The following is a 24,737-nucleotide window of genomic DNA, read 5'->3' as shown; positions in this document are numbered from 1 at the left end:
GTGCTGGGAAGGTTTTCTAGGTGTGAACTTGGGATGATGGCACCAGAGGTGGATGTGAACAGGGGGATCATCCTGCAGCACAGCATCAAGTCACGAGGAGTTATTCCCAATGCTATCAGTAAATAACAAAGATTTTCCCATTCCTGCCTTTTTCAGGGCTCTATGTGTAGTGCCAAGTGATTTACTGGTATGTGCAGGACTGACAGAAAATAAGGTGAAAACCTGCAGGGCTTACTGTGACAAAACTGTGACCATATTAACAGGAGAAGCAAGCATCCCATCAGGGCCCTGGGCAGAAAGAAATCCCAGCACTGGGAAGTTTGAAAAACAAAGCAACAAAACGTCTTTAATAACAAAACAGGCTGTTTTTACAGAGAAATCCTCACAACAGGTCGAGCAGGGGCTTGGGGAAATGTTCCAAGGCAGCAGCAGTTCTGCACATCGATGCGGACAGTGCTGATCACACTGGGCTCTGCTGCATCACTCCAGTTTTGTAACGTTTGGTCATTTAAATGGGTTTTTTTGAGCCCACCTGGCACCAAAGGGCACAGCAGCAGTGCTGAACAGACCTTGTGCAGGTGTCTGGTTTCATTTCCCACCTGGAGTGCTGCTGCCTCCTCCCTGCTCAGCCAGACACTGTTCCAGAGCTGCCATTCCATACAGATTGGCCCACTCGGTGCCATGGTGGGACAGGATCACACCCCTGCACTGCTCGCTGGCTCTGGCCAGCTCCACGAGCACGGCCTGGAAAGTGGTGATGAGCTCAAAATCCACAGAGGCTGGAGCGACGCAGGACAGCAACTGCAGGAGTCCCTCCAGCCAGCGCGCCTGGAGAGCAGCGTCCGGCAGCCAGGGGAAAAGCGGGATGCAGCCGGCCAAGGCCTGCATTCCCAGGAACCAGAGCTCACGGATGTCATCCCAGGCACTCACGTAGGGGGGTGACACAGCCACGGCCAGGCCATCGCTGCTGGGGTCTGCCTGAGCCGCGTGGGCCTGGGAGAGGAAGCGAATGGCAGCTCCAAAAAACTCTTTGGCAGACTGTGTTCCCTGAAGGGCTGGAAGAAAAAGGAAATGAATGACACAATACAGTTGGCTCACTCAAAGAAGGGCCTGTGGTGGGTCTGTGTGGAGCAGGACAACATCATCCTGCCCTAGAAGTCTCCTCATCCCAGCACATCAGCTTGCTGAATGGTCCGTGTATTCCTTGCTCCTGCAGATTTTTGGTTTATCACTTTTCCAATGACAAACTGGAGCAGTTTCCCTTCTATTTGCTTTCTCCAGCCCAGCTTCCCAGCTCCTGGTCTCTGCCCACACAGCACAGTGTGGGCTTTGCCAATGAGCTTCCTTTACCTGCTGACCCTGCAAGGATCCTGGCCATCATCAGGCCCAGAGTGGCAACGTTTGCTGCTAGAACCAGGTGATGCTTCTGGGGCAGCAGAAGTGGAAGAGATTTCAGCAACACATCCATCAAGGAAGAAAAGGTTTTGTCTCGCCTAGAGAAAAAATAAACCCTTTTTGACACATTTCCTGAGCAGAGCCAGAAGCACCTGAGAATGTCAAGGTTAAACACAGCACCAAAAATGTAATGAAATTTGGGTTGAAAAAGGGACATCCCTTTTCAGTGTAGTGTGTTAACAGATTCTCAAGCTCGATGCACAAGGCACACTTTCTTCCCACTGCCAACTGCAGAGCCAGCTCCCACAGTTCTGTTACCTGACTAGGTCTGGAGCAGTCACAACCAGGTTAAGGAAAACCCCACACGTGGTCTGGAGACTCATTTCAGCGCTCGTCAGGGGCTCTGGGGCCGACGACTCGGAGGTCAGAACCTCCCACTGCCGCAGGAAGTACTCACACAGCAGTGCTGGTGCCCCTTCGGAGATGAGGATGTCCCGGGGCCTGTCTTCTGCTGTCAAATGGCAAAAGCCAGGTAACAGAAATCTAGAAGGGGAAAGAAACTGGGAGCATGAGGTAGAATGGGTCTAAACCCTACATTTTCATCCATCTTGGGGGAAAAAGCCCCATGGATCTAGTACTGCAGGGAGAATGAAAATAGAAAAAATATTTGAGCAGGTTTGTGCTAAAATGCAACAAACTTGCGCTTAAAATGCTCACCTTAGAGCATCCCGGGGTAAGGCAGAGCCCTCAGTGCTGACCAGCTCTGCCTGGGGAAGACTCAGAGCTGGGCTGCCCTCCTTGAAAAGCTTCCTGGCATACTTAACAAGGAAAGGCAAGAGGTCACAGATTTCCTGCTTGAGGGAGGATGTCTCTTCTGCCATCCAAGCTCCAAGGACTCGAACAGAGGCAAAGATGAAAGGATCTTGCAGCTCCTCCTGTTTAACCTGCATGAAGAAAGCAAAGTGACACGTTATTGTCACTGTACATCAACTACCACAGGTCTGGAAACCACAGTGGGCCAAGAGGCAGAGTTTGCTCCACAGAGAGACACCCCCAAAATCTGTTCTTTGTTAAAAGCCCTGCATTACCTGTCTCAAGTAGAATATTACAGCTCCAAATGCCTCCTCCATAATCCTCATGAGCTGCATTTTCTGCACATTTTCTAGCAGAGGGTTCTCTTCCCTCAGGCACTCCTGGATCCCCATCTCCACAAGGACATAGCAGGCTGTCACCACTTCTTTCTTCCCCTCCACCTCCACAGGATCTGGCTCCTCTAGGGTCAGGCGGACCTCCACACAAGCCAAGTTCACCAGCAGGGCCAGGAACTTGCTGCCAGCACTCCCTGCTGGGATCCACTCAGCCCCACAGGCCTGCACGAGGCTGGCCGCGAGCTTCAGAGCGGGGTCCCGCTGCGACTGGCTGAGTTTGCTGCCCAGAATGTCAGCCAGCCCCTTGTAGAGTCTGCAGATGCACTTGGAGCCCTGCGAGTTCTCTGTCAGAAGAGGTGACAGGGGGATGAAGTGAGGCAGAAGCTCACACAGCTCAAATTTGGTCATGTCTTCAGCCTTGAGAAAGTCACCAGAGAGCTTGCTGAGCACAGCCAGGAGCTGTGGGGCATCTCTCTGCCAGCACTTGGCGTCTGCTACGGCCAACAGCCCCACAAGCAGTGTGAGGGCACGGTCAGAGCCGTGACCGCCATTCAGGTAGGCCTGGCACAGAGCAGACACTGTCCCTTTGGTCACCAACTCCCTGGGGCCTCTGGCCGTGGCCAGGACAGCACTGAGGCACTGGTACACATCATCAACCATGGATGTGCTATCTGGGTCGCATGGGGAAAGCAGGATGTCATTGAAGGTCGGGATTTTGTTCAGGATCTGGGAGTGCCCAGCTAGCTCTGGGTCGGTGCAGAAACAGGCCAGCAGGGTGAGGCCGAGGGCACGGAAGGTGTGCGGGGGGCAGTCGGCTGGGGGCTGCCGGGAGGTCAACAGGCGGGTCGGGAATGTGAATCCGATCGCGTCGAAGATCTGGCGACGGATCTTGGCATCCACCTCTCCGGCCCTGACTGCTTTGGTCACCTGCGAGGCAAAACAGGAGTGAGTGTGAGCATAGCAAAAAGATTTGGTACATGTACCGGATGGAACAGGCAAATCAGAAGCCAAAACAACTTTAACTAGTGCAGGGGAGTACCCACTGAGCTGGCACTTGGTCCGAGTACTAATCCAGAGGTTTACCACGGTGTTCCAAGACTGTGGCAGCACTGACTGACCATCCGCACACCCAGGTCAAGGCCAGGCTCCCTTGTTTCGCTGAAGGGAACCCCAAAGCTCTGAAGCAGCTTGCTCCGAGCTCCCAGTCCCCACCTCCCCGCGTCCCCCGAGCACTCCGGTGTCCAGCGGGGTGCTTGGCCTCCCCCCTACCCACTCCTGAGGCGATTCCGCGGTTCCTTACCAGGAGCAGCGCTGCGAACTGCTCGCTGTCGTTCCTCGCGTCTCTGAGTACAGCGAGGCACCGCTTCAGCGTGGCGTGCCTGTCCCCGGAGTCCGAGGCCATGGTCGGGAAGCGCGGCCGAAGGACTAGAGGGCAATACCGGCACCCTTCCCGCAGGCCCGTCCCTCGCCGTTCCAGCCCCGTCCCTCAGCCCCGTCCCTCAGCCCCGTCCCTCGCCGTTCCAGTCCCTTCCCTCACGGCGCCCCGCCCGCGGGCGCGCGCCGCCTGCCCCCCCAGCCAATCCGCGCTCCGCCTCCGCGCCGCCGGCCAACCGCGTGCCGCCTTGTTGGGCGGTGCTCGAAGCCGCCGCCTCCGCGCGGAACTGTGGGCAAATCACCTGTGGCTGCGCGGCCTCCGCGCCCGCCCCGCCCGGTGCGACCGGGAGCGGCGGGGGAGCGAGCGGCGGGGACCCGCGGCTCTGCAGCCCTGGCACTGCCCGCACGGCCGGACCCAGCTCTGGTACCGGGAGCCGGCGGTTCAGCTTCCGGGTGAGCGTGCGCGGGCGCCGCCATGGCCGCGGGGCAGGAGGCCGCGGTGCCCCCGGGCCCACCGCGCTGGAGCCCCGGCCGTGCCCGGCGCCCGGTGCCCGCCTGAGCTCGCCGAGGAGCCGCCTCACTTCGCCATGCGCCCCTGGTACGTACCCGCCGGCGGCACGGGGCGCCGCCGCCTCTCGCGGGGCCCGGGCCCGGCCCCGGGGGCTCCGTGCCGGGGGGCTCCGGCAGGGCAGGTGCGGGGACCGGGGGTCTGGGGCGGCGGAAAGTTTCCTCAAGGACCTGTTGGCTGAGAGGGCGCGGGTTTACATCTCCCCCTGTGAAGTTTTCCTCCCGTGTCTGTTCCTGCTCTGCTGCGGACGGTTGAATGCAATTTCTCGAGGTGTAACAAGCTCGGAGTGCTTGAGGAGTGCTGGTGGATCTGGCTGTAACAGCATTCCCTGTAACAGCATTCCCTTTGGATTCTTCGGAACTGGCAGATTTAATGCCATTTAGTGCCTAATGATGCTTCATTGCTGCCTTAAAATAGATATTATTTATTACCTGTGAAATAATTAATGTTCTCATACCGCATCACCTAGAGATAATTTACATTTAATTAGTATATGAGGCTATTAAATAGCCTTTGGCGTTAGAAAGGCAGAGAAGTTTAGTGATCCCTGCCCTGTGGAGCAAAACAAGAAGCAAACCAGGGCGTTAGCTCCCGGTTTCCCAGCGTTGCTGTGCTCTCGTGTCTCTGTTTCTGGCTGGCACCAGCCAGCACGGACGTGCCTGCAGTGACATCGCCAGGCAGATGGGCAGGGGTTGTCAGTGCCTGTGTTATCCTTGCGCTGCTGCCTGGGTGTCCAATCCTCAGGCATGCTTGAAACTGAAATTTCCCAAATGCCCGTTTGGAATCCAGTGGACAGCCACTGTGATAGCAGATGAAAAATGGGGTCTGGAGGAGAAAACCACAAGTGACAGGCCCTCTCCACTCAGCACTGAGAGCTGTGCCACTACAGATTTCATTTTGGTATCAGACATTGATAGTTCCTTAGCAACAGCTGGACTAATCACAGTAGATAAGCCATTCCTTTTCCTCCACAAGTGCTCTGTTCACTTTGCACTCTCACTGGATCTGTGCAGGAACATTTCAATTGCCGTGGGATGTTTTGTGTTTCATACCCTGCGTGTTTCTAGAAACCTGCTGCTGCCCACAAAGGCCATGGAGAAGAGGTTGGAAGCCAAGTCCAGCATCAGCGCCCAGTTCCTGTCACGACACTGCCTGGGAAAAGCTGCGAGGGAGCTGGGAATTCTGCAGCTGTTCTACCTGTGCACTTGTCTGTGTGCCTTGTGCTCCTCTGCAGGTGATTCTTCTGTTCTCTCTGGGACTGTGTGTATGGTTTTTTATGGTATTTATCCCTCTTACTTGTTTAAAATACTCTGAGAGAAAAGTGAAATGATTTGCTGGTAGACATTGTGGGGTTGTGTTTTTTATTGGTTTCCTTTTTAATTGATTTTTTTTTAAACTAACAACCCAAAGCCATTGTTTTTTTTTAAACTAAACAAAACACCACCCTTAGCAGTTACTAAATGAGCTCTCAAAAGCTTGTATCTCAGAGAGAGCTTTTTCTGACCCTAATTCTTGACAAAAGGAACAAGTGATAATCTGGAAAATAATCTAATTTAAGGAAAGCAACTTGGAAAGGCAGGAATGTTTTTTAGCCCTAAGATGTTTAACACTCTCCCCAAGAGCAGTGTGTCAGAAGTCTTTATTTGCCTACAGGCAGTGGTTATGTTTGTTTTTTTAATTTCCTGTTCAAACTTGAGTAACCAACCTCCTGCTCAAGTAAATAACCAAGTTAGTGGTTTGGATGGAAGTTTTCCTCTGATGCATTGTGTGGTGTTTGGTTTGGGAAGGGGCTGGTTTGCTTTGTTTCCGAGTAACATGGAGGTGTTCTTCAGGCAGCTGCAGCGTCCTTGTTGTGTTACTGGACCTTCCTAGACAGTTCCCAGTGGCAAATTTGACTAAGCTAATGATCTGTGTGACCTTAATGAGCTAATTTAGACCCTGAAAAGACGTTTGTATTCCTGGTCCTAGCAAAGGGTTGCATGTTTGAATGGTGTGTTTCCTTGTCAACTGGGCTTCCTGCATGCATTTCCTGGCTTTAATAATTTCTTGGAAGTTTAGAGTTAGAGCTCCTATGAGACTCCTAGAGGGTGTTCTAGACAGTGTTGGTTGTTTAAGGGTTGCTCTGCTTGGAAGAGTTAAAGCCAGGAATCAAAGAGTCGTTACAGTTGGAATGGTACAAGTCTGAGATCATCAAGTCTAACCATTAAATGAGTGAAAATTCTGTTAAATTAAGGTTGTTGCGTGTGCAGAAATAAACATAATTGTATGGACATAGTTACCCTGATGTAGACACTTTTTCCATTGCAGAGTTTTTGTTATTTTGGGCTTGTTTGTGTTGCTCAGGCAGCGGAGTTTGTGAAGCTGAGGAGGAGTTATGGCTGCCTAGAAATGAGCGTGGTCATGTGGAGTTACGCAAGGGGGACTGTGTTGACATAACTGACTGACGTGTGGCAGGTTTAAAAGGTCCACAGAGTCAAGTCTTTAATCATTAATCTGCTATCAGGCAGGATTAACTGCCCGGGCAAGTCTGTGAACTGGAGATTATTAATAGAAGCTGTTCCTGTGTGTTCCATTCCCCTGCTGCTCAGCAAAGCTGTGAGCTGCATCCCTGGGACAGGAACTCCTGAGTTCCTGGGAAGAGCAGTTTTCTCCACTGACGTGACAAAAACGATATGGAGAAGTGACTAAGCACACCCACTGTGCAGGTGTCTTGTGACTTGTGTGATGCTGAGCTTAGCGGGGAGCCCATCCTCAGGAATGTTCCTGCTTTCCACAGATGAAATACAAGTGTAGACTCTCTTTTGTCCCGGGGCACTTAGAGCTGTTTGAATGTTTGATGCTCACCAAAGGCCATGGAACTTGAAAATGAAAAGTGAAAATCAGTATGTCTCTGTGGAAAATTCACATCTGGAATGCTAGGCTGGCGTGCTGGGAGTTGTCTGTTCACTTCTGTCATTCCTGAGAATTATCTGAGTTTTAAGCTGTCTGTGTACAGCAATTCAGAAAAACATACCGGCTCATTTCAAATAAACATGTCCTGGGTGGGCATTAGTAGAGTTCTAGAAATGAAATGTGGCCAAAATATTAGTCAAATCTTGTTTTAGCAGTGTGTTAAAAGAGAAGCAGAATGCTCTCAGCATGGTAGTGTTGTGTCATCTGGGCTAAGTCATGGCTCTGATATGCTGAGGAGATGCTTCTGGGGAGTCAGGCTTTACGTTTGAGATGAATAAATATAATACTTGTGTTATGAAGTGATTTGTCACAAGGGATATCTTCCCTGGGAAGATTTTTCTCTTAAATGTCTCCCATTCTGTGTGTGCCTCAGTTCTAAACCTGGTACTAGAAAGTGCTGCTGAATTTCACTGCTTCTATATCAAGCCTTAATTTGAGTGGTATGTGTGAGCCGGAGCTGACATATGAGGAGAGATGGATGAGCAGTGGTTGAGGAGGAGGAGGAAGGATTTTAGGAATGTGGGAAGCAGCATATTTCCCTCATCCACAGGATATATTAGGGACAGTGATTCACCTTTAACAGAAAGGGAGTTTTATAGGCAAAACGTAAGTCTGAATGGATAAGATCCTGTTGAAATTCACAGGAATGGTGTAATTCTTCCATTTATTACTGTTTTTCCAAGTCTGGAGAGAGTGCGTGTGCATACACGTGGGTATGGTGTGTACACACGTTCCATACTCTGTTCTAATTCCAGACCCATCAGGTTGGTGCCAGGTGCTTGTCCCTGCCTGTGACTATGGCAGTGGTGTCAGGGACTGGCTCTCCAGGCATTTCAGGTGTGATGAGGTTGGCTGTTGCCCTGGGCACACAGATTCCCTGTCTGCTCTCTCTCCAAGGAAGTGCTGTGTGTTGATGAGGTGTGACAAGGGTGCTGAGGATTTTAAAGGTGCTGATGTCAACTTCTCTTGCTGTTGAACATTTGCAGAGTTTCTTTTACACTTCATTGCTCAAGTGAGGAGCTTCTCCCCCTTCTGCACCGTGGTGGGTTCAGACATCCTCAGGGAGCTCTGTTCCCCATGACATGGTTGCTAATCTCAAGTTCATTCTTGATTAGGATATTGTAATTTAAATTCAGACATTATTTTAATGGAGAAAAATATTTCCCATTTGTGTTGTGTTCAAGAACTCCGTTCTTGACAGGGAGGGAGCCAGATCTGGAGCATATTCTCCAGCTGCACAACTCCCAGTCCAGCAACACTGTTTGTAAAGTAATCTTCCAATGACCTGTTATCACTTGGATGCTGAACACAGCACAGTGTAACAGTCCCATAGGTCATTAGGCTATTTTTAGGGAATCCTTAATCTGCAGAGCTCTGAATTTTGGAAGCCTTTAATCCATTGATCCCTGCAAGCACTCAAAATTTTCATGCTAAGAAAAAAAAAAACCCGTATGCAAAGCAGTTGCTGCTTTACTGCAGAGCTGAGACCTGAAGTGACTTGACTCTTAACAGAAATAATGTCAAATGTTTGAGGGTTTTTAATGAAAAACACTATGTCAGGGTGGGTAGCAAGGCTTTTCCTTGCAGACCCTTTTTCTAGAAGCTGTGAACAACTTCCCAAGTGGAGCAAATTCAGTCAGAATAAGCAACTGATGTCAAATATCAGCATGGAGGAGTCAAAAATGCCTCTGTACTGGCTTGCACCAAGCCAGTGTCACTGTTTGCAGTGTTTTCCTTCTAGGCAGACTATGGGCAGAGAGGCAAGGCCATTATGGGTTAGAGTAAGGAACTGCACTTGGGATTTTGGGATTCGGTTTCTGGCTCTGAACTTGCTCTGTGACCTTGGGCTCGCTGCTCAGTCTGGGCATTATGGGCTCCTCTGAAACGGGAACGTTTTTGTCTTCACTTCTGCTGCTGTAGATGGCTTTAGCTCCATGCCTGTTGGAAAGGGTGGTGGTGGCTTAGGTAGGAGGAGCAGATTGTTCCTTACAATCTTGTGTAAGTACTGGATACTGAGGCCAGGTAGAGATTCTGAGAAGTCAGATTTACTTTCCTATATACTCTCTCCTGCATTCCTCCTGTGCCCCAAATTCATCTTGACAATAGTGATTCAATCTATTATCCAGTGCTTTAAAGGACTGAGAATTGTCTGTCTTCCCTCCTCTTTCCCAGATGCAAACTGGAATGGATCTAAATGCGAGCTGGGGAAGATCCTGCTTGGCAGCCGTTTGAGATCGTGGGTAGGTCACCATTTGCAGCTTCTGGAAGGGTTCCATACTCTGAGCTCCTGTCAGACCACTTGCTGCCAACGCCCCACCTGTGATGCCTTTTGGTTCTTGGAAAATATGTGCATCCAGGTGAACTGCACTGTGCCTGGCATGTGTCAGGCCAACAAGACTGGCTTTTTGGATTCTGTTTTGGTGTTTTTAAAGAAATCAAAAAGCACAGAGCACTTGCTAAACTTTCATATGGAAGGTGGCATGAAGACTTGGAGTCACAAGTGGTTGGACTGGGACATCCCTGTCCAGAGGAAAAAAAGACTGCGGAGATCATTCCAGAAGCAGAGGCTGTCAGGTAACAGAGTGCAGCTCCTGAGAAGGGATCTGGCAGAGAGCTCCAGAAGCAGCCGGAGTGAAGCCAAGCGCTTGAAGGATCAGGTCCTGAGGCACTTAGTGGCAGACAGAGCTGCTCCTGAGAAAGAAAATCAAAAGCAAGACTTGCTGAAAAATGGACAGAATCCAAGAGAACAGAACCCCAGAAGCCCACTCCCTCCTAAGAGCAGTAATGTGAACAGGTCACAGGATGCTGACGGTGACTTGCCCCAGGTAAGTGGTTGCTGGGGCTGGGGTGGGGCTGTCTGGGACAGCTGTCCCCCTCCTCAGTCTAGCTTTAGGTAGATTTTGACTTGGAATTGCCCACGTGATGGGATACCTTTTCAGGTTACCAGTTTGCAGCCTCCTATCAACAAGGCAAGGCCAATGGTTTGGGGTTTTGTTTGGGTTTTGGGGTAGGTTTTTCCGTCCTTTTCTTAGCTGTGATAAACTATCTTTAAGTGGGAAGGTGAGGCAGGATGGAGTCCATGATAATGCTTATCCTCTGTATAATCACACAGTGTGCATGCCAGGTGAGAAGGAAAGGTGATATGTCAGTGGGAATTGTCTGGGAGCTGAAAACTGTTACCTGTAGAAGTATCTTTTTAGGTCCACACAATAAAATAAGCTGTTTTCATTGAAATGCTGAATCAAGGCAGTTAATGACATTATTTTATAGAGTTATGCATAGAGCTCACAGTGTACTTCGACGTCAATCTGCTTGCTTGAGTTGGCATCTTAATGCCAAATGTTCTCTTTTTGAAGAGTGCTCCAGTTTCTCAAATCCACCAAGGCTTACCTTGGCACGGGGTGAATGAAATCAGTTTAGACTCTACTCCAAACACATACAGTGTTAAGCCAGTAAATCTTGATGTTACAGAGAATTTGGCACATTTGAATTGTTAAGTGATGTTTGTATTTTTACATCTGCAAATAATTTTTGAGCCTTATCTCAAAAATGCTTGTGCACTCGTGATGGTGAAATATAATTCTGCTTTGTGAAACTGTTCCTGAAATAGCTTTTGCCATGTTTCAGGGATTTGGCACTGTACAAAACTGGTGCCTCTGGTTCTGGAAATGACTGAATTTTTCTCCTTGTGTATTCAAATCCTGGTTGCAGGTAGGGCTGTGACTGCTTGAGCCACCACCCTGGAGCAGGATGTGGCGAGCAGCCAAGGGACGCTGCCGAGAGCTCCCGGGGCAGACAGGGTGACGTGTGTGAAACCAGGCACTAAAACTTGACAAATGTTTGATTTTCCAGAACCCCCCCAGCATCTGGGGCTGACTCAAACTCAGCTTTCTCTCTCCCCTGCAATGCTGCAGCATTTCTACCCTCCCTGTTCTTTCCTCCTCCTAGCAGTTGAGCTGAGCTCGGTGACCCCATTCTCTCAGCTGTCACACGTGTGAGGAGATGTCTTTGCAGCCACTCTTAAATGTCTTCTCTTGCTCTTGGCAAACAGCTTTTACATCTCCCTGCTTGTTCCCTTTCCAGGTTATCCTGCTATTACTGTCCAGGGTGTGCCTAGTAAACTGGTTGCAAATATTAAATTACTCTGATTAATCAGCTTCTGAACATCCAGGATTTCCCATCTTTAGGAAGTGCTCCCCTTGTCATTAATGTGAACTGTTGGATGTGTGCTGGGGAAAGGTTTTTACTCTCCTTGATGATTTTTGCTAATAAGAAAGTCCATGACTCTTAACGAAATGCAAGTTCATCAAAATAAAAACTTCTTGCTAAAATACAGTGCCGTGATGGAATTCCTGGCAGTCACATTTTTGAGGTTTAGTATGGAGTTTTTGAGAAGAAGGAAGAATTAAAATATCCACCTGGGCTAATTCTGGGATTATTGAACCATCCAACTTTACCTGCAAAATGCAAAGCCAGCTCTGCAGCTGTCCTTGCACTTCAAATCCAAGAGCAGTTCAATGTGAGCCAAGGATACAACATTGGAGGCTGTGTTCTTGGGACATGGCCAGACCTTCCAGGAGGCAGATATTCCAAGTTGGGTTGGTTATGGACCAAAATAAAGTTACACACATGCTGAAATCAGTAGAGTTTCACCTGGGCTACATTTGGCCCAATCCATGGAACACATGGCTTGTTTAATAGTGTTCTTTAGGAGGGGTTGGAAGATGGGGATCGTACTGGCTCTTCATACCTGAGAGCATCAAACACCTGAAGTAGGAAAGGACATTGGAAATAAAAGTGCTTTTTCTCCTCTGCTGCTGAGCATTGAATGTGTGGAAGGCTCTTGCAGGGTCAGAGAAAAGGAAAGTGACAGTTTTGGGAAAACATTGCCTCTGTGGCAGTTTCCCTCTTGCAGTTCTGGTGGCTCCACAGCCATCTGCAATGGCATTTGCTACTGTGCAGTGAGCATTAATTTCTGGTTTTACTGTATCCATGCTATGGAACCAGGATAAACCACAGTGCATCCTGCTCATCAGCCCTTAACCAAGGAAGGGAGATTAGTACTTTTTCATTAAAGTGAGTGACATTTTCCAGGCACCAGTTTTTTTCTGTCTCACTGTAGAATTCCTTGTCAATTCTAAAATATAGCAGCGCATTTAATAGCCAGTCAGGAGAAGCATTTAAGTGCAGCACTGCTGATGAACAGGGCTGCTGCAGCACTGCAGCAGCTCTGCAGGCAGACTGGGAAAGGCTGGAGCAGGAGTGTTGCAACAGAGCCAGAGAACTCATTCCTGCCCTCACATCAAGCCCACTGTTTGGCTCTTGCTGTCACACTTCCTGCAAGTGCTGGGTGCTTTTCATCCACAAGGAACAAGGAAACGTCTCTCTTTACCACCAGCACTAACTCTGTAATGGTTTGTGACATTACCCACATTTTAGTGTCTTAAGAGTCTTCACAGATGTGGCACTTACTGCTGACGGCAAGGACACCATCTAAGCTGAAAAGAGCCCATTTTGTAAATTCAGACCAGGTCTATTTAAATTTAAAAATAAAAGAAAATTCCAGGAGAGAGATATTTTTCTCTCAAGTAACTTGAGCTCAGTGTGGATTCTGATGCACAGGGCTGCTCTAGGCCCTCTAACAGACATGGGACTCTCAGACAAGGACATTGGGTTATTTGTCTCAGGCCAAAGGCATTTAGGGGTGGAAATCAAAATTGTCTGAGGCTCCTGTGTTGACTCAGGCCAATGTGCCACTTCTCTCTGTTTTCTCAGCTAATAAGATAGGACAGCTGGCAAACTTCTAGTCTCCTTGTCATTTATCCCCAAGAATGAAATAATCTGTTCTTTGCTTTAAAGAATTCAGAGTTATGGAGCAAAGATAAGAGATGTCTCAGCTTGCAAGCATTAGAGGCATTTTTGACTGTTATGTTGCCCCAGGCAAAGCTTATCTAATTCGCGCTCTCCACAGACATTTGGCTGTCAATTCATCCTGAAGACTTTTGGAAGGAAGAGGATCTCTCTTAACTGTAAAGTGGGGGTTTTTTGGGAATTAAAAGTGAGTCAAGAAAGCATTCAGCTCACTGAAAATATTACCAAGCAAAGTGGGGACTCTGCTGTGGCCAGCGGGTGAATGTAGATCTCCTGTGTTCTTGTGACCCTTCTGGGCTGATTCTTGAAAAGCAACAAGTGGTTTCCCATAGTGGTAGGAAGTCAGGGAAACATTCTGCTCCTGTGCCTTTCCTAAAGAGTCTGTCTCACTTGAGTTCCTGCCTGGCTGTTCCCCTCTTTCTCCTGCCAGCATTTCAAACTTTATCTCGAGAAAAGGGAGTCAGTACCCTTTGCAGTTGTCAGTGGGTGGAAGATGATACAGCTTGGGACATCCAGCTGTCCTGAGGCCACTGATGGAAGAGCAGCATGCCAGATTTCTCCTGAATGGATTCCAAAGAATCCCTAGATCTGATTAAGTAAGCCCATTAGCAAGTAACCAAATAAAGGAAGATGGCTTATGTCTGTAACACTAACAAATAGTGCTTGATTCTTTGGTCCATAAAGCTCAGATATTAACCAAACAATTGTTTTATGTTCTGTGAGCAAAAGTGCGCTATGGCGAGAGGAAATTATTTGCCCAAGGCTGAAACAAAAACCTTGCAGAGAAGCCTTCAATGCCTTCACTGGTGCTGCTGGCTTGGCTGGTTGTTCAGTGTGGGCAGCACAGCTTTATTTTTACAACCAACATGTAGTGTTTTCTAAAGCCCAGACCATTTACTGACAAGGATGTTGTCCACCGTGGTCTGGAGTGTTTTCCCAGTTCCTGTTTCCTGGACTGAATGCCAACAGCGTGGTCTAAAAGCTTGAGTATATTTCCTCCAGTATGAGCTTTTAATCATTCCTCTAATGGTGAATAGTGGTGGGAAATTCAGCTCCAAAGCGCTTTCCGAGTCAAAGGTGGTAAATTGCTCCATTTAAAATATTTAGCAGATGTTCTCAAAATAGAGTTAGCTAAAAAAAAATGTGCTACGCACATGGACCTCATCGTGGAGGGTAAATTGTCAGGAGTATGGCCTGTCAGGCTAGGAACTGGAATGGGGCTAGGTAAAAGGAATCTTCTGATGAAAGAAAGGAAATTGTTCCTACCACTCTGATTATTTTCAATCGAGTGGCTCATCCTGTGTGGATGTGAGCAAACTTTGTGCCCTGCAGCTCTGCTCCCTGCCCCAGCAGCATCTCCTGGGGCAGGCATGTAGGGAGCTGTGTGTGTCAGCTCACCTTGCTTTGAAGAATGATTCCAAAGTAAATTTCCTCTTGCTGCAACAATTTAGTTATTACATAAAAATGCCTGTGCAGTCTTCCTGCTTCGTGCCGACTGAATGGCTTCAGGAAAAGGAAATCACAGCCAAAGTAAATGAACCCCAGTTTGTTGTCCCTGTTTTTAGGGTCTGTCTTATCCCACTTTTATGTTCTTTTAGCTCCACTCACTGCAGTTTTGAGCCTGGATCTTCTCTTATATTTGCCACATCAACAGCCTTGGTACGTAAATGCTGTAGCTAAATCTGGTGTTAATTGGTGTTCAGCTGGGGTAGAAATGGCCTGTCTGCTCTGAAGGAAGAACATGGAGAAACACTTCAGAAGAGAGGAGAGGAAGCAGAAAAAAAATCCTGCTTCTGGGAAAACAAACCAGGGGGTTTTCAGCCTCCCTAACTGGAGAAGGACAACTTAAAACCGGCATTTCAGTGTTCAGATCAAACTCAGACAACTTCTTCCTTTACAGATCCACACAGGAACATCTGCACCAGAAGCATCAGTGCTGGCTACGTTCTCCAGTCCTGTGGCACAGGGCTTGACAGCTCCAGGGAAGACTGAGACGCCTGGGCTGCCCGATGATGCCCATCCTCACTCCTCCAAGGCATTGCCCACAGCCAGCCCCGTGCCGGTGAAAAGCACAGCGAAGGCGCAGGTGGCAACTTCTGTGCCCAGTGGTGTTCCCACAAATGGCAGTGTTCCTACGGCCCAGACCAGCACTGCTGCAGCCCCAAGCACTGCTGCCACCACGCCAGGTGAGGACAGGCAGGGCTCCAGCAAGCATCGCCTGTTCGGGCTTCTTCAAGCCATGCAGTGTGGAAAAATAGGAGATTATTATGGTACCTTGGAGGAAACGGCGAGGTTTCTGTGTCAGCACACGTGCTGACAGACCCTAGTGACTCCTGAGGTCTTGGGAATGGGACTTGGGCATCGTAAATCTGCATGTGACTGTTGCATCTGAGGACAGCTGGAAAGTAATGGGGATATGTTAATTCCCGAAGTGAAGGCTGAGACGTGATGCGGGGCAGAGTCCCGGGAAGCATTTTTCCAGTAGCCTTGGCACACTGCTATCTATCAAATTGAGCAGAAATCTTAATGTCTGCTCAAAAGAGGGTGTAACTAACTGATTATTTTCTGTCCCTGAAGTGTCACTGCACAGTTCAGCTGTGGAGAACAGTGTACTTGGCTGTTAGCCCATGCTTTGCTTTGCAGCATGGTGATGTTTCTGTTCACACTGGTATTTCCTAAAACAGACTGTTGAAAATGCATAAAGGCCAAAATGCCCTTTGGCAGCTTTGTTCCCTCACCCAGGCTGTCAGCTCTCCCTGCAGGGATGGCTACGCACAGGGAATGGTGTGTACTGCTCGTGTGGTGTCTCAGAATTCAGTTAATCCAGTGTGCTGAAGTATTCACAGCTGAATTTCTTCTGAATTTAGGGTTCCTTTCCCTTACAAGGGAACAAATGGAAAGTGTAAGGGAAGCACTGCATCCAGAGATGTTTTTGGCAGGAAGCTCATTGGCTGCTTGTGCTGACAAGTTAATGTGGGTTGTTTTTTTTTTTTAAAGGGCTTACCACAGCTAAAACTGGAAAATATACTTTAAACATCTTCATTGGCTTGTCTGGGAAGACTGACATAGCCAGGGCCTCCTGGTTTTGCTAACCAATGCAAAGATGATGTAAAGGGTAGTTTTTCCAAGCTACCAAGTTTTTCCAAGGTTTTGGTCTGTTTGTCTGGGTTTTGTTTTTATTATTTCCTAATGAAATCTGATTACTTTTTGCCTTGGAATTCTTTGCAGGTGAAAGACTGATGGAGTATTTGAGAGGGGAAAAAAGGTGGTTAATTCCAGTAGCTATTAAAATTGGAAGATAGATAAATAATAGATAATAAAGGTGGAAAAATAGCTAAATGTTTAAGGTCCTTTTTCCCCCCATCTTTTTTAACTTGGATTTTTTGTGCATACCTCTGAAACATTGTCTTTGACAGGGTCAAACTAAAGAAAGCATATTTTCTATGCATAATTCCCAGGTCCAATAATAAAAAGACAAACATAAAGTAAATGGGAAGGGAAGAGGGGGGATGAGGAGGCCGAGAGGTGTCCTTAAGAAATATGTTCAGCTTTCTGGTTATCTTAATGCTAATAAAAAGCAGAAGAAAATGTGTCCCTGGCCATAGTTTTCAAGGTTACCCTGCAATCTTTAAAACCTGTCAGTTTATTTGAAATGGAATGGCAAGAAAATTCTTGAGCGGGGGTGGAAAAGAAAATATAAATAAAAGGACCAGATTTGTGTTTTGAGCTTCCATACCCAGTGCGGCAGCTATGCAGGTTTAAAAAAATTCTCTTAGCCCTCAAGCAGTTTTTCAAAAAAGAAATTCTGTGGATTCTTTATGTATTTGTGAAGCTCTGGAATTGCAGTTTGGAAGTGGCAGTGTTTGTCTTGCTGTGCCATGAGCCTGCAGCCGAGTTCTCTGCCAAAAAGCTGTCAAGTAGAACCCTTCCCATCCTGCTGGGCCTGGGTGAAGAGAGTCCCCTGTGCTGTGTGAAAGGGCCACGTTTCAGCGCAGTATCTGCAAAGAGAGAGGTGACTGAGCAATTCTGGGCTTGTCTAAATTTTGTAAACCCCATTAATGCTTCTGCATTAACAAGGAGAGCGAAACCTGAAACAGAAGGTCTGTTGAGGGACAGGATGTTTACAAAATACATCATTTGTAGCTGGGGTTTATTCCATAAACTGAAACCAAGGTGGATTTATGTACATAATTTTTTTTCCTGTTCCTCTTCCAATTCTGTGTTTGTCCCTTTCAGCTATGAAGGAGCTGGTGGTTTCTGCTGGAGACAGCGTTGAAGTGACCCTGCCGAAGAACGAAGTTCAGCTGAACGCTTTTGTGCTTCCTGAACCAGCACCTCGTAAGGCTTCCCTGGGAATTCTGCTAAGGGCTTGGGATGTGAAAAGGCAAACAGTCATTATGTATGGCATGAAATAAGGGCAGTCTTGAAAATGTCTTTTGTTAGAGAGCGCTTTCCTGTGGAAATTTTTCATACTCAGCTATTACCTCATGCTGCCTCTTAGAGAAAATAGTGAGACACAAAAAAATGGAAAATGCTACAAAGCCAGTGGATTGGGAGGTGGCACATTCTCAGGGTGGTGTGTGAGGAAGAAGTGGATTTTCAGCATTTATTCTTGATACTTGCTGATAGGAACTGAGCTGTATTAGCAAGTGATCGAAATCTGAATTGGGGTATTTGCCTGCTGAGGGACGGATGCTACACACTGCTCGTTTCATCATGCTAATTGTTGGCAGGTATTTTTAAAGTTCTTATCTTAACTCTGTCCACTGTGGCAGTGGGAGCTGCAGAGGCAGGTGTGTTCCGTGTTGTGCAGCAGCAGGGATTGATTAATTCCTGTTCAAAAATTGGCATTCCTGTGTCTGCAGGATCTGAGGATAAGGCTTTTCTCTCTTATTGTCCTGGAGCTGTGATTGTTCCAGAGCTCTTTATTGCCTTAGAGGCTGAAAGATGGGTTTTGATTTCAGAGTAAATGAGTTTAGAAGCACAGATTGTCTCTTTTCCTGGGTATATTCCCAAAAAGCCGCAGCCCAAGCTGTCTCGTTTTTTCACAGTGCAGCAGAATGTGCCTTGTAAATGTTTAATACCTTTGCAGTTCTTTAGCATGGGAGAAAGACAGGCTTTGAAAACAAACATCTGGACCTTTTCTTTTTTTTTAAGGAACCACATATTCCTATGAGTGGGAATTGATTACTCATCCAAAAGACTCCAGTGGAGAAATGGCAGGGAAGCACTCCCAGACCCTGAAGCTGTCTAAGGTAAAGCTTTTGCTGCTTCTTATCCTGTTGTGTTAAATGCCAAGTGGAGAAGATGGGGACTCTGGCAGCCAGGAAACACTTGTATGGGATTTCAGGATGAATAGGAAATTGCATGATGGGCAGGCAGCCAACATTTGACTGCAAGCCCACTTCTGAGGCTCTTAGAAAAAAGGAGATTGATCTGGCACGAGGGAAAGAAGAAATTGATTTCAGGAGGTACAAGCTACCTACAAGCAGTGTGACAAGGCACACAAGTGGCACAGTTTAACAGTAACAAGGGGTGGGAATATTGCTGGAGCAGTGTGGTGGTCTGGTTAGGTCTGAGCCCTGTACTGCCCACTGGAAGAGGGACTTGCTGCATCCATTAACGAGAGCCCTGCAATACCTCATGTCCCTGGCTGCTGCTCTTAGACAAGCTCTAACAGGGAAAGGGTTGCCAGTTCCTGCACATGGGGATTCTTAACAAGGAAATAACTCTTAAGTACTGTGAATATACAGTTCTGTACTTGAGACATTCCTCTGAGCATTCTGGATTCTGCTGCACTCAGAAAAAATCTACAGGCTTAAGTAAGGATATCATGCAGAGCCAAGCCTTTTGAAAGGAGTGTGCAGGTCTCTGTGAGGGTTTCAGTCTTTTGGGTATCAAGATTGTTATCCAGCACCTGATCCTTCACCCTCTCATTTTGGCTCAACTGTGAATGGTCAAGGGGTGACTGCCTGGCTCATGTCACCTAGAAGGAAGAGAAGAAACACTTTCATTTATAAAAACATGCAAGAAGAGATTTTCTTCTTACATGTAGCCTTTCTCACCTCAAATGCAATCTGCTAGTACAGATTCCTGTAGCCAGACAACCTGAACTAATCTCTGTTATCTCTCTTCTGTTTGCCTTTTGTTGCTGGAAAATAAAGCTTGACTGACAATCCCGTGGCAGAGAGAAATACGAGTCTTTGGTTTCTGTGTAGCCGTTGTAAACTAAAATATGTATAATACCATTTTGGCCTGGAAACCATCCTTTGCTGTGTATGCAGAGGCTGAAGCACGATTGCTTGGGTGCTCCTGTGCCAAAGCACAGGAACTTGACCTTCCAATAGGTCCTGACAAGGTGCCACCAACCTGTAGGCAAATAATCCTTTGTGTTTGTTTCCAGCTTACTGTTGGCCTGTATGAGTTCAAAGTCATCGTTGATGGGGAGAATGCGCACGGAGAGGGATATGTGAATGTAACAGTGAATCCAAGTGAGTGGTGGGATTGGATCTTTCCTTCACTTCACCCATCTCTGACAAACCATGGGGTTTGGTTATTTGACTAGACCCTGGTTTAGTGTGGTGATAATTCATTGTGCTGTGAACTTGCAGTGTGTGTGTATATATACACATATATATATATGTATTAAATAATTTCCTGAGATAGGAAGCTATTGCTAACACACAGCTATTTTTGCTGTACTGTATCAAGCCAACCACTTGATAAAAGAGCTGGAATCCTGATAGAGAAGTGCTCAGCAAACACCTCACCCTGAAAGGCCACTGCTTCCATAAAAACTAGCTGCAGTCTGACAAAAAGCTTATAGCAGCAGGAGCAAAAACTGAAGAGAAGACAGAGCTTTGAAGCTCCTTTGGAGGTTCGTTTCTTCCCTGTCCAGTAAGGAATATCATTCCCAACCACAGGCAGGTTAAGTCAAATCTCATTCCTTACTGTAAAATGTAGTTTGCAGATGAGCTGGTGGAGATACAGCAGCTTGTGCTGACTGCCTCACTTTTTAGATGGCCTGTGTAAAGAGACAACCACAGGTTTCAATAAAATCCCTTCATTTTGCAGTTTTCAGCAAGACTTCTTGTACAGCCTTTGTGGGCAAAGAAGGGCTCTCAAACTCCCTAAATTAGCAAGAGTGTGGCTGGTCTTCTGGGTGCCGTGACTGATCATTTCCTTATAAGCAGTGACTTTGCAGCTGGCAGCATGCACCCAAATCCTTCACTTTTCAGAGCAGCAGCTATACTGTGACAAGAAGCTGTAGGTGCTGGACCCAGTAGGGGAAAACTGATGCAGTACGGCCTTCCCAGAGCACTGGTGTGCTGGCATTTCACCTCCACACTGTTTGAACCCCCTTTTGGTAGCCTTGATTCCCCAAGCTGGTGTAGAACGTGCTGCAAACACAAATCACTGTTGCGGATAGTTTTGCAGTTCCCTGGCCAGAGCTTTCTGTCGTGGCCTGCCTGTAGTGTCATGGTAACAGCTGAGTTGTTGTTGCAGAGCCCCGGGTGAATCAGCCTCCTGTTGCCATCGTGTCCCCACAGTTCCAAGAAATCTCCCTGCCAACCATTTCCACTCTTATCGACGGCAGCCGTAAGTACCTGCAGGTTTAAGTGCAGCATCCAGCAGGGCTGGGTTGTGTTTGGTCCTGGGCTGGCCCTTTGCATAAAGTTTAAGAGAAACAGTGACACTGTCAAACACAATTCAGTGAAAAGAATTAGTCTCTCTGGCCAGGAGAGGGGAACACACACAACAGCACCTCTCTGTGTTCCCTTTTGAAGGGCGCTGGCCTGAGCCAATCTCCTAAAAAAGGAAAAGCTCTGGAGGTTGCTGCTTAGAATCAAAAAATAATTACTGTCAGTCAAAAGTACTGGGCTCTTTGTTAAACTTTGAATGTGTCACCTTCAGTGACCCTGGCCTTCACTAGAGCTTCTCAGGAGTTCCTTTAAATAAATTCAGGTTGTCTTAGCCCCAACTAGCACTGATTTGTTACATTTTGGGTGTCTGAGCATAAGAGAGACTCTGGTCTTGGACCAAAAATACCTTTGCCTGCTAAGCCCAGGGCAGAAATAGGGACTGACCATCTGGCATCTGTGAAGCAGCATTTTCCAGCTCCTTGTATGTGTGTTTTTTCCCTGTTACTGAAACAGAAAGCACTGATGATGATAAAATTATCAGTTACCACTGGGAAGAGCTGAAGGGTCCCCTGCGAGAGGAGAAGGTTTCCAGTGATACTGCCATACTGACACTGACCAACTTGGTACCTGGGAATTACACATTCAGGTAGGTCACACCTGGGGGAGCCCATCAGTTCTCATCCCTTAAGAGTGAAATGTATGGGATTCCTGAAGTGTTAATCTGATATAAAAAAACCAGCACAAAACATGGAGAGAACTCCATTTTGTGATGTTCTCTCTCTCCACTCCTACACTTTCAAAGCTACACTTTTTGTAGCTTTGCACTTCAGGAGAGATAAGGTGTCCAGCTGCTTCTTATTCTTGACTTGTAGCCCTGGTTAAGAGGATGGCTGAAGGGAACAAATGGTCTGTCAGTGCTACAAAATGTCTCTCGAAATGTCACATCTAAACTCTTTGGGTAAAAGCTGAGAAGAATTGCAGTCTTCAAATCCAGCTCTTAAATGCAATGTGTTTGTCCCAGATAAGTGAATGAGGCGTAATGGTTTGATGCACAACCTGGGCAATAGGCGGTAGCTGATTTTACTTTTGTATTTGTCCTGTGTTTTTCCTTTGGCCTGTATTTTGGTGTAATGTCCATCATTGCATCAGCAGATCTATTTAAAGTAAAACAAACTGGAGTACTTCTAACTGAACACTGCTTTCTTGTTAAGCAGTTGGCATCTGAACTACTCAGATCCATATTCAGATCCAGGTTTAGCAAAAAGCAGATGTGTTTTGTGGTACCAGCCTACCTGAGGAGATGTGCTGTGTCCAGGCCACTTGTGGGTTAGTCATGTACTTCTGTGTTTCACCTTGGAACTGCTTGTTAGATTTCAAGTGGGAGATGGATGTGACTGTTGAATTTCTTGCATCACTTTGAGGCTGATAATTGGACATTTGGGGGAGGTTTCTATTCAGAAAAGGCTGTATTCAGCTCTGATCACCATCACTCTTCAGTGCTTTCAGTTCTTTTTTCCCCTCTTCAGTCTAACAGTCGTGGACTCGGATGGTGCCAGCAACTCCACCACTGCCAACCTGACTGTGAACAAGGCAGTGGATTATCCTCCAGTGGCCAATGCTGGCCCAAACCAGGTGATCACCCTGCCCCAGAACTCCATCACGCTCTATGGCAACCAGAGCACAGACGACCACAGCATCGTCAGCTATGAGTGGCTGCTCAGCCCCAACAGCAAAGGGAAGGTGATGGAGATGCAGGTCAGTGCAGGTCTCCAGTGTTCCACCTGGATTGCTTACTAGCTGGGTTTTTATCTGTAATCAAACCAGTTTTAATGGACTGTTAGCAAATGTCTCTTAGAATCCTACGGAGCAAACGTGTGATGATTAAGTATGTGCTTAAAATTAAATGCTTGTGAAGCTGGTATTTGTTTAGTGGCTGAGCAGGTGCACCAGCCTTGCCACTGGCATCCTGTTCCTTTCTTGAGCAATGCAGTTTTAAATCCTGCTGAAGAAGGGGGATTGAGAGAGGTGGGAACTTTTGAGTTGAATCTCGGAGTCTAAATTTTGCCAATACTGGCCAGACTCTCCTCAGTCCTAAACAGTACATGTTGGAACTTGTTTCAGTGTCATCATTTTTCTTTTAAAGATTATTACTACTGTCAAATTTATAGAATAAGAAAGTCCATGAATCAGGTTCACTATGTGTGGGATTTGCACAGGGCTCCCCAGAGGTTTTGCTGGAGTTGGGAACTACTGAATCCCAAAAGGTCTGCTTGTATGGCATTACTCTTATGTCCCACAACAATGTCCTTGTAGCATGCATAAATTCAGCTGCAAGAGCTTTGCATGCTAAAGTGGCACAGACTCCTCCTTCTGTAGCTGGAGTTGGTAATAACCCCCTAGAATGTGCTGGTAGTAGTTACTTTAGAATCAGAGTCTTCTGGTCCATCATCATCTGCATGAGGATTGTTTTTAATCCATTAATATCTTTTCTCACAGGGCGTGAGGACACCAGTCTTGCAGCTTTCTGCAATGCAGGAAGGTGATTACACCTACCAGCTCATAGTAACTGATTCTGCTGGGCACCAGTCCACTGCAGAGGTCACTGTGATAGTCCAGCCAGGTAAGCTGCCTTTACCTGCATTGCTGCTTCCCTTCCAGGGGTTGGAGGTGAGCAGCAATCTGTCAGCAGCCTCTAGATCTTATGGTGACTTTCAGAAAAGCTGCTCTGATTCAGGACCATTCTGGGCTGATATGTTACTGATAAATGAGCAAAAGAAAGCTTGTAGGAATATTGGCTTTCTAGGCGGTTCTCTTATTTTACACAATGTAACCTAATCAATGTTTTCCTACAATAAAGGCAGGTTTGTATTTCCAAACATCTGTGTCTGCCCACAGTGCTGGGTCCTGGGACAGGAGCAGGAAAAGTGGAGCAGTACTTAGAGAATGAGAGCAAAAATCAGAACTCCTGGTTTACAGTCTCATTTTAGTGCAGATGTGTGAATGAAATAGTCGTTGGAATTCTTAACTGCTTTTAACCTCACTTTGTCTGAGTACAAGGTAGTGGGCAGGAGATCTACTGGGGATCATGGAGAAGATCTTAATGGTGGGATTTCCCACCTTTATGGCATGTGTATGCGAAGTCCTACATTCTTTTCCAGAGAACAACAAGCCCCCAAAAGCAGATGCTGGTCCAGATAAAGAATTGACTCTTCCTGTGGACAGCACCACTCTAGATGGCAGCAAGAGCTCGGATGACCAGAAGATAGTCTTCTTTCTTTGGGAAAAAACACGGTGTGTATCACCTTCCACATTCTTGTGGTACCAAATCTTTCATTTTAAACAAGTCACACCCCCACACCTCCCTTGTGTTCAGTCATGGTCACATTGGGCCTGACAAGCTTTCAATGACCTGAATAAGACAAGGATTTATGTTTGATTGGAGAGAGGTGGAGTTTTTTTTGAGCATGAGAAATAGCTTTACCTTCATCTCTAGGCCTGACTCCCACTCTGAGCATGGTGTGGCTCAGCAGTGTTTCCATTCACAGCAGCGGAGCTTGGTCTTGGTCTCGGTCTCATGGAGAGACTGACCCTTGTAATCAAACAACAGCAGGGCCTCCCAACTCCGTGCTTTTGCAGTTTGTTTAAATGAGGCAGAGTTCTCTTCCGACTCTAAATTCCCTGAAATGCTTCAGGAAAAAGTCTATGAGCAACTTGCAGTAGCTTTTCCTGTTTGCTAATGCAAAGTCTGTGCAAAGCCCTAGAAATGAAGGACTGTTTTTGCTTTGC

General features: G+C 47.1%; 2 protein-coding genes across 3 annotated transcripts in view; one reads left to right on the top strand and one right to left on the bottom strand.

Moving 5' to 3' along the window:
• Positions 1 to 319: 319 nt before the first annotated feature.
• NCDN (neurochondrin) lies at positions 320 to 4,088 on the bottom strand. Its single transcript, XM_042015527.1, has 6 exons — positions 3,844 to 4,088; positions 2,484 to 3,470; positions 2,113 to 2,339; positions 1,714 to 1,938; positions 1,351 to 1,493; positions 320 to 1,055 (listed from the first exon to the last, which is right to left on the bottom strand). The coding sequence occupies exons 1-6, from the start codon at positions 3,943 to 3,945 to the stop codon at positions 589 to 591; spliced, it is 2,151 nt and encodes a 716-aa protein (XP_041871461.1). The 5' UTR covers positions 3,946 to 4,088; the 3' UTR covers positions 320 to 588.
• A 134-nt stretch (positions 4,089 to 4,222) lies between these two features.
• KIAA0319L (KIAA0319 like) overlaps positions 4,223 to 24,737 on the top strand; it is a 30,120-nt gene continuing 9,605 nt past the window's right edge. For both annotated transcript variants that reach the window (XM_042015503.1, XM_042015504.1), the window contains exons 1-12: positions 4,223 to 4,515; positions 5,553 to 5,719; positions 9,610 to 10,262; positions 15,209 to 15,494; positions 17,545 to 17,646; positions 18,466 to 18,563; positions 19,712 to 19,799; positions 20,815 to 20,907; positions 21,465 to 21,597; positions 22,478 to 22,706; positions 23,448 to 23,571; positions 24,110 to 24,242. In XM_042015503.1, the coding sequence (XP_041871437.1) occupies positions 5,578 to 5,719; positions 9,610 to 10,262; positions 15,209 to 15,494; positions 17,545 to 17,646; positions 18,466 to 18,563; positions 19,712 to 19,799; positions 20,815 to 20,907; positions 21,465 to 21,597; positions 22,478 to 22,706; positions 23,448 to 23,571; positions 24,110 to 24,242 (2,081 nt within the window). In that variant the 5' untranslated portion in view covers positions 4,223 to 4,515; positions 5,553 to 5,577. The remainder of the gene's footprint in view (positions 4,516 to 5,552; positions 5,720 to 9,609; positions 10,263 to 15,208; positions 15,495 to 17,544; positions 17,647 to 18,465; positions 18,564 to 19,711; positions 19,800 to 20,814; positions 20,908 to 21,464; positions 21,598 to 22,477; positions 22,707 to 23,447; positions 23,572 to 24,109; positions 24,243 to 24,737) is intronic.

This window comes from Corvus kubaryi, unplaced genomic scaffold (assembly GCF_017639235.1).
Source record: "Corvus kubaryi isolate FWS band 111438036 unplaced genomic scaffold, C.kubaryi_AGA036_p1.0 split3-37304, whole genome shotgun sequence".
NCBI lineage: Eukaryota > Metazoa > Chordata > Aves > Passeriformes > Corvidae > Corvus > Corvus kubaryi.
This window is presented reverse-complemented; position numbering and strand designations above follow the sequence as displayed.

Excerpts from the sequence above, each read along its gene's own strand:
- NCDN (XM_042015527.1), bottom strand. The coding sequence starts at position 3,945 with ATGGCCTCGGACTCCGGGGACAGGCACGCCACGCTGAAGCGGTGCCTC. Across the intron at positions 2,340-2,483 it reads TAATATTCTACTTGAGACAG|GTTAAACAGGAGGAGCTGCA; the intron begins GTAATGCAGGGC and ends TTCTTCATGCAG. Across the intron at positions 1,494-1,713 it reads ACTGCTCCAGACCTAGTCAG|GCGAGACAAAACCTTTTCTT; the intron begins GTAACAGAACTG and ends TTTTTTCTCTAG.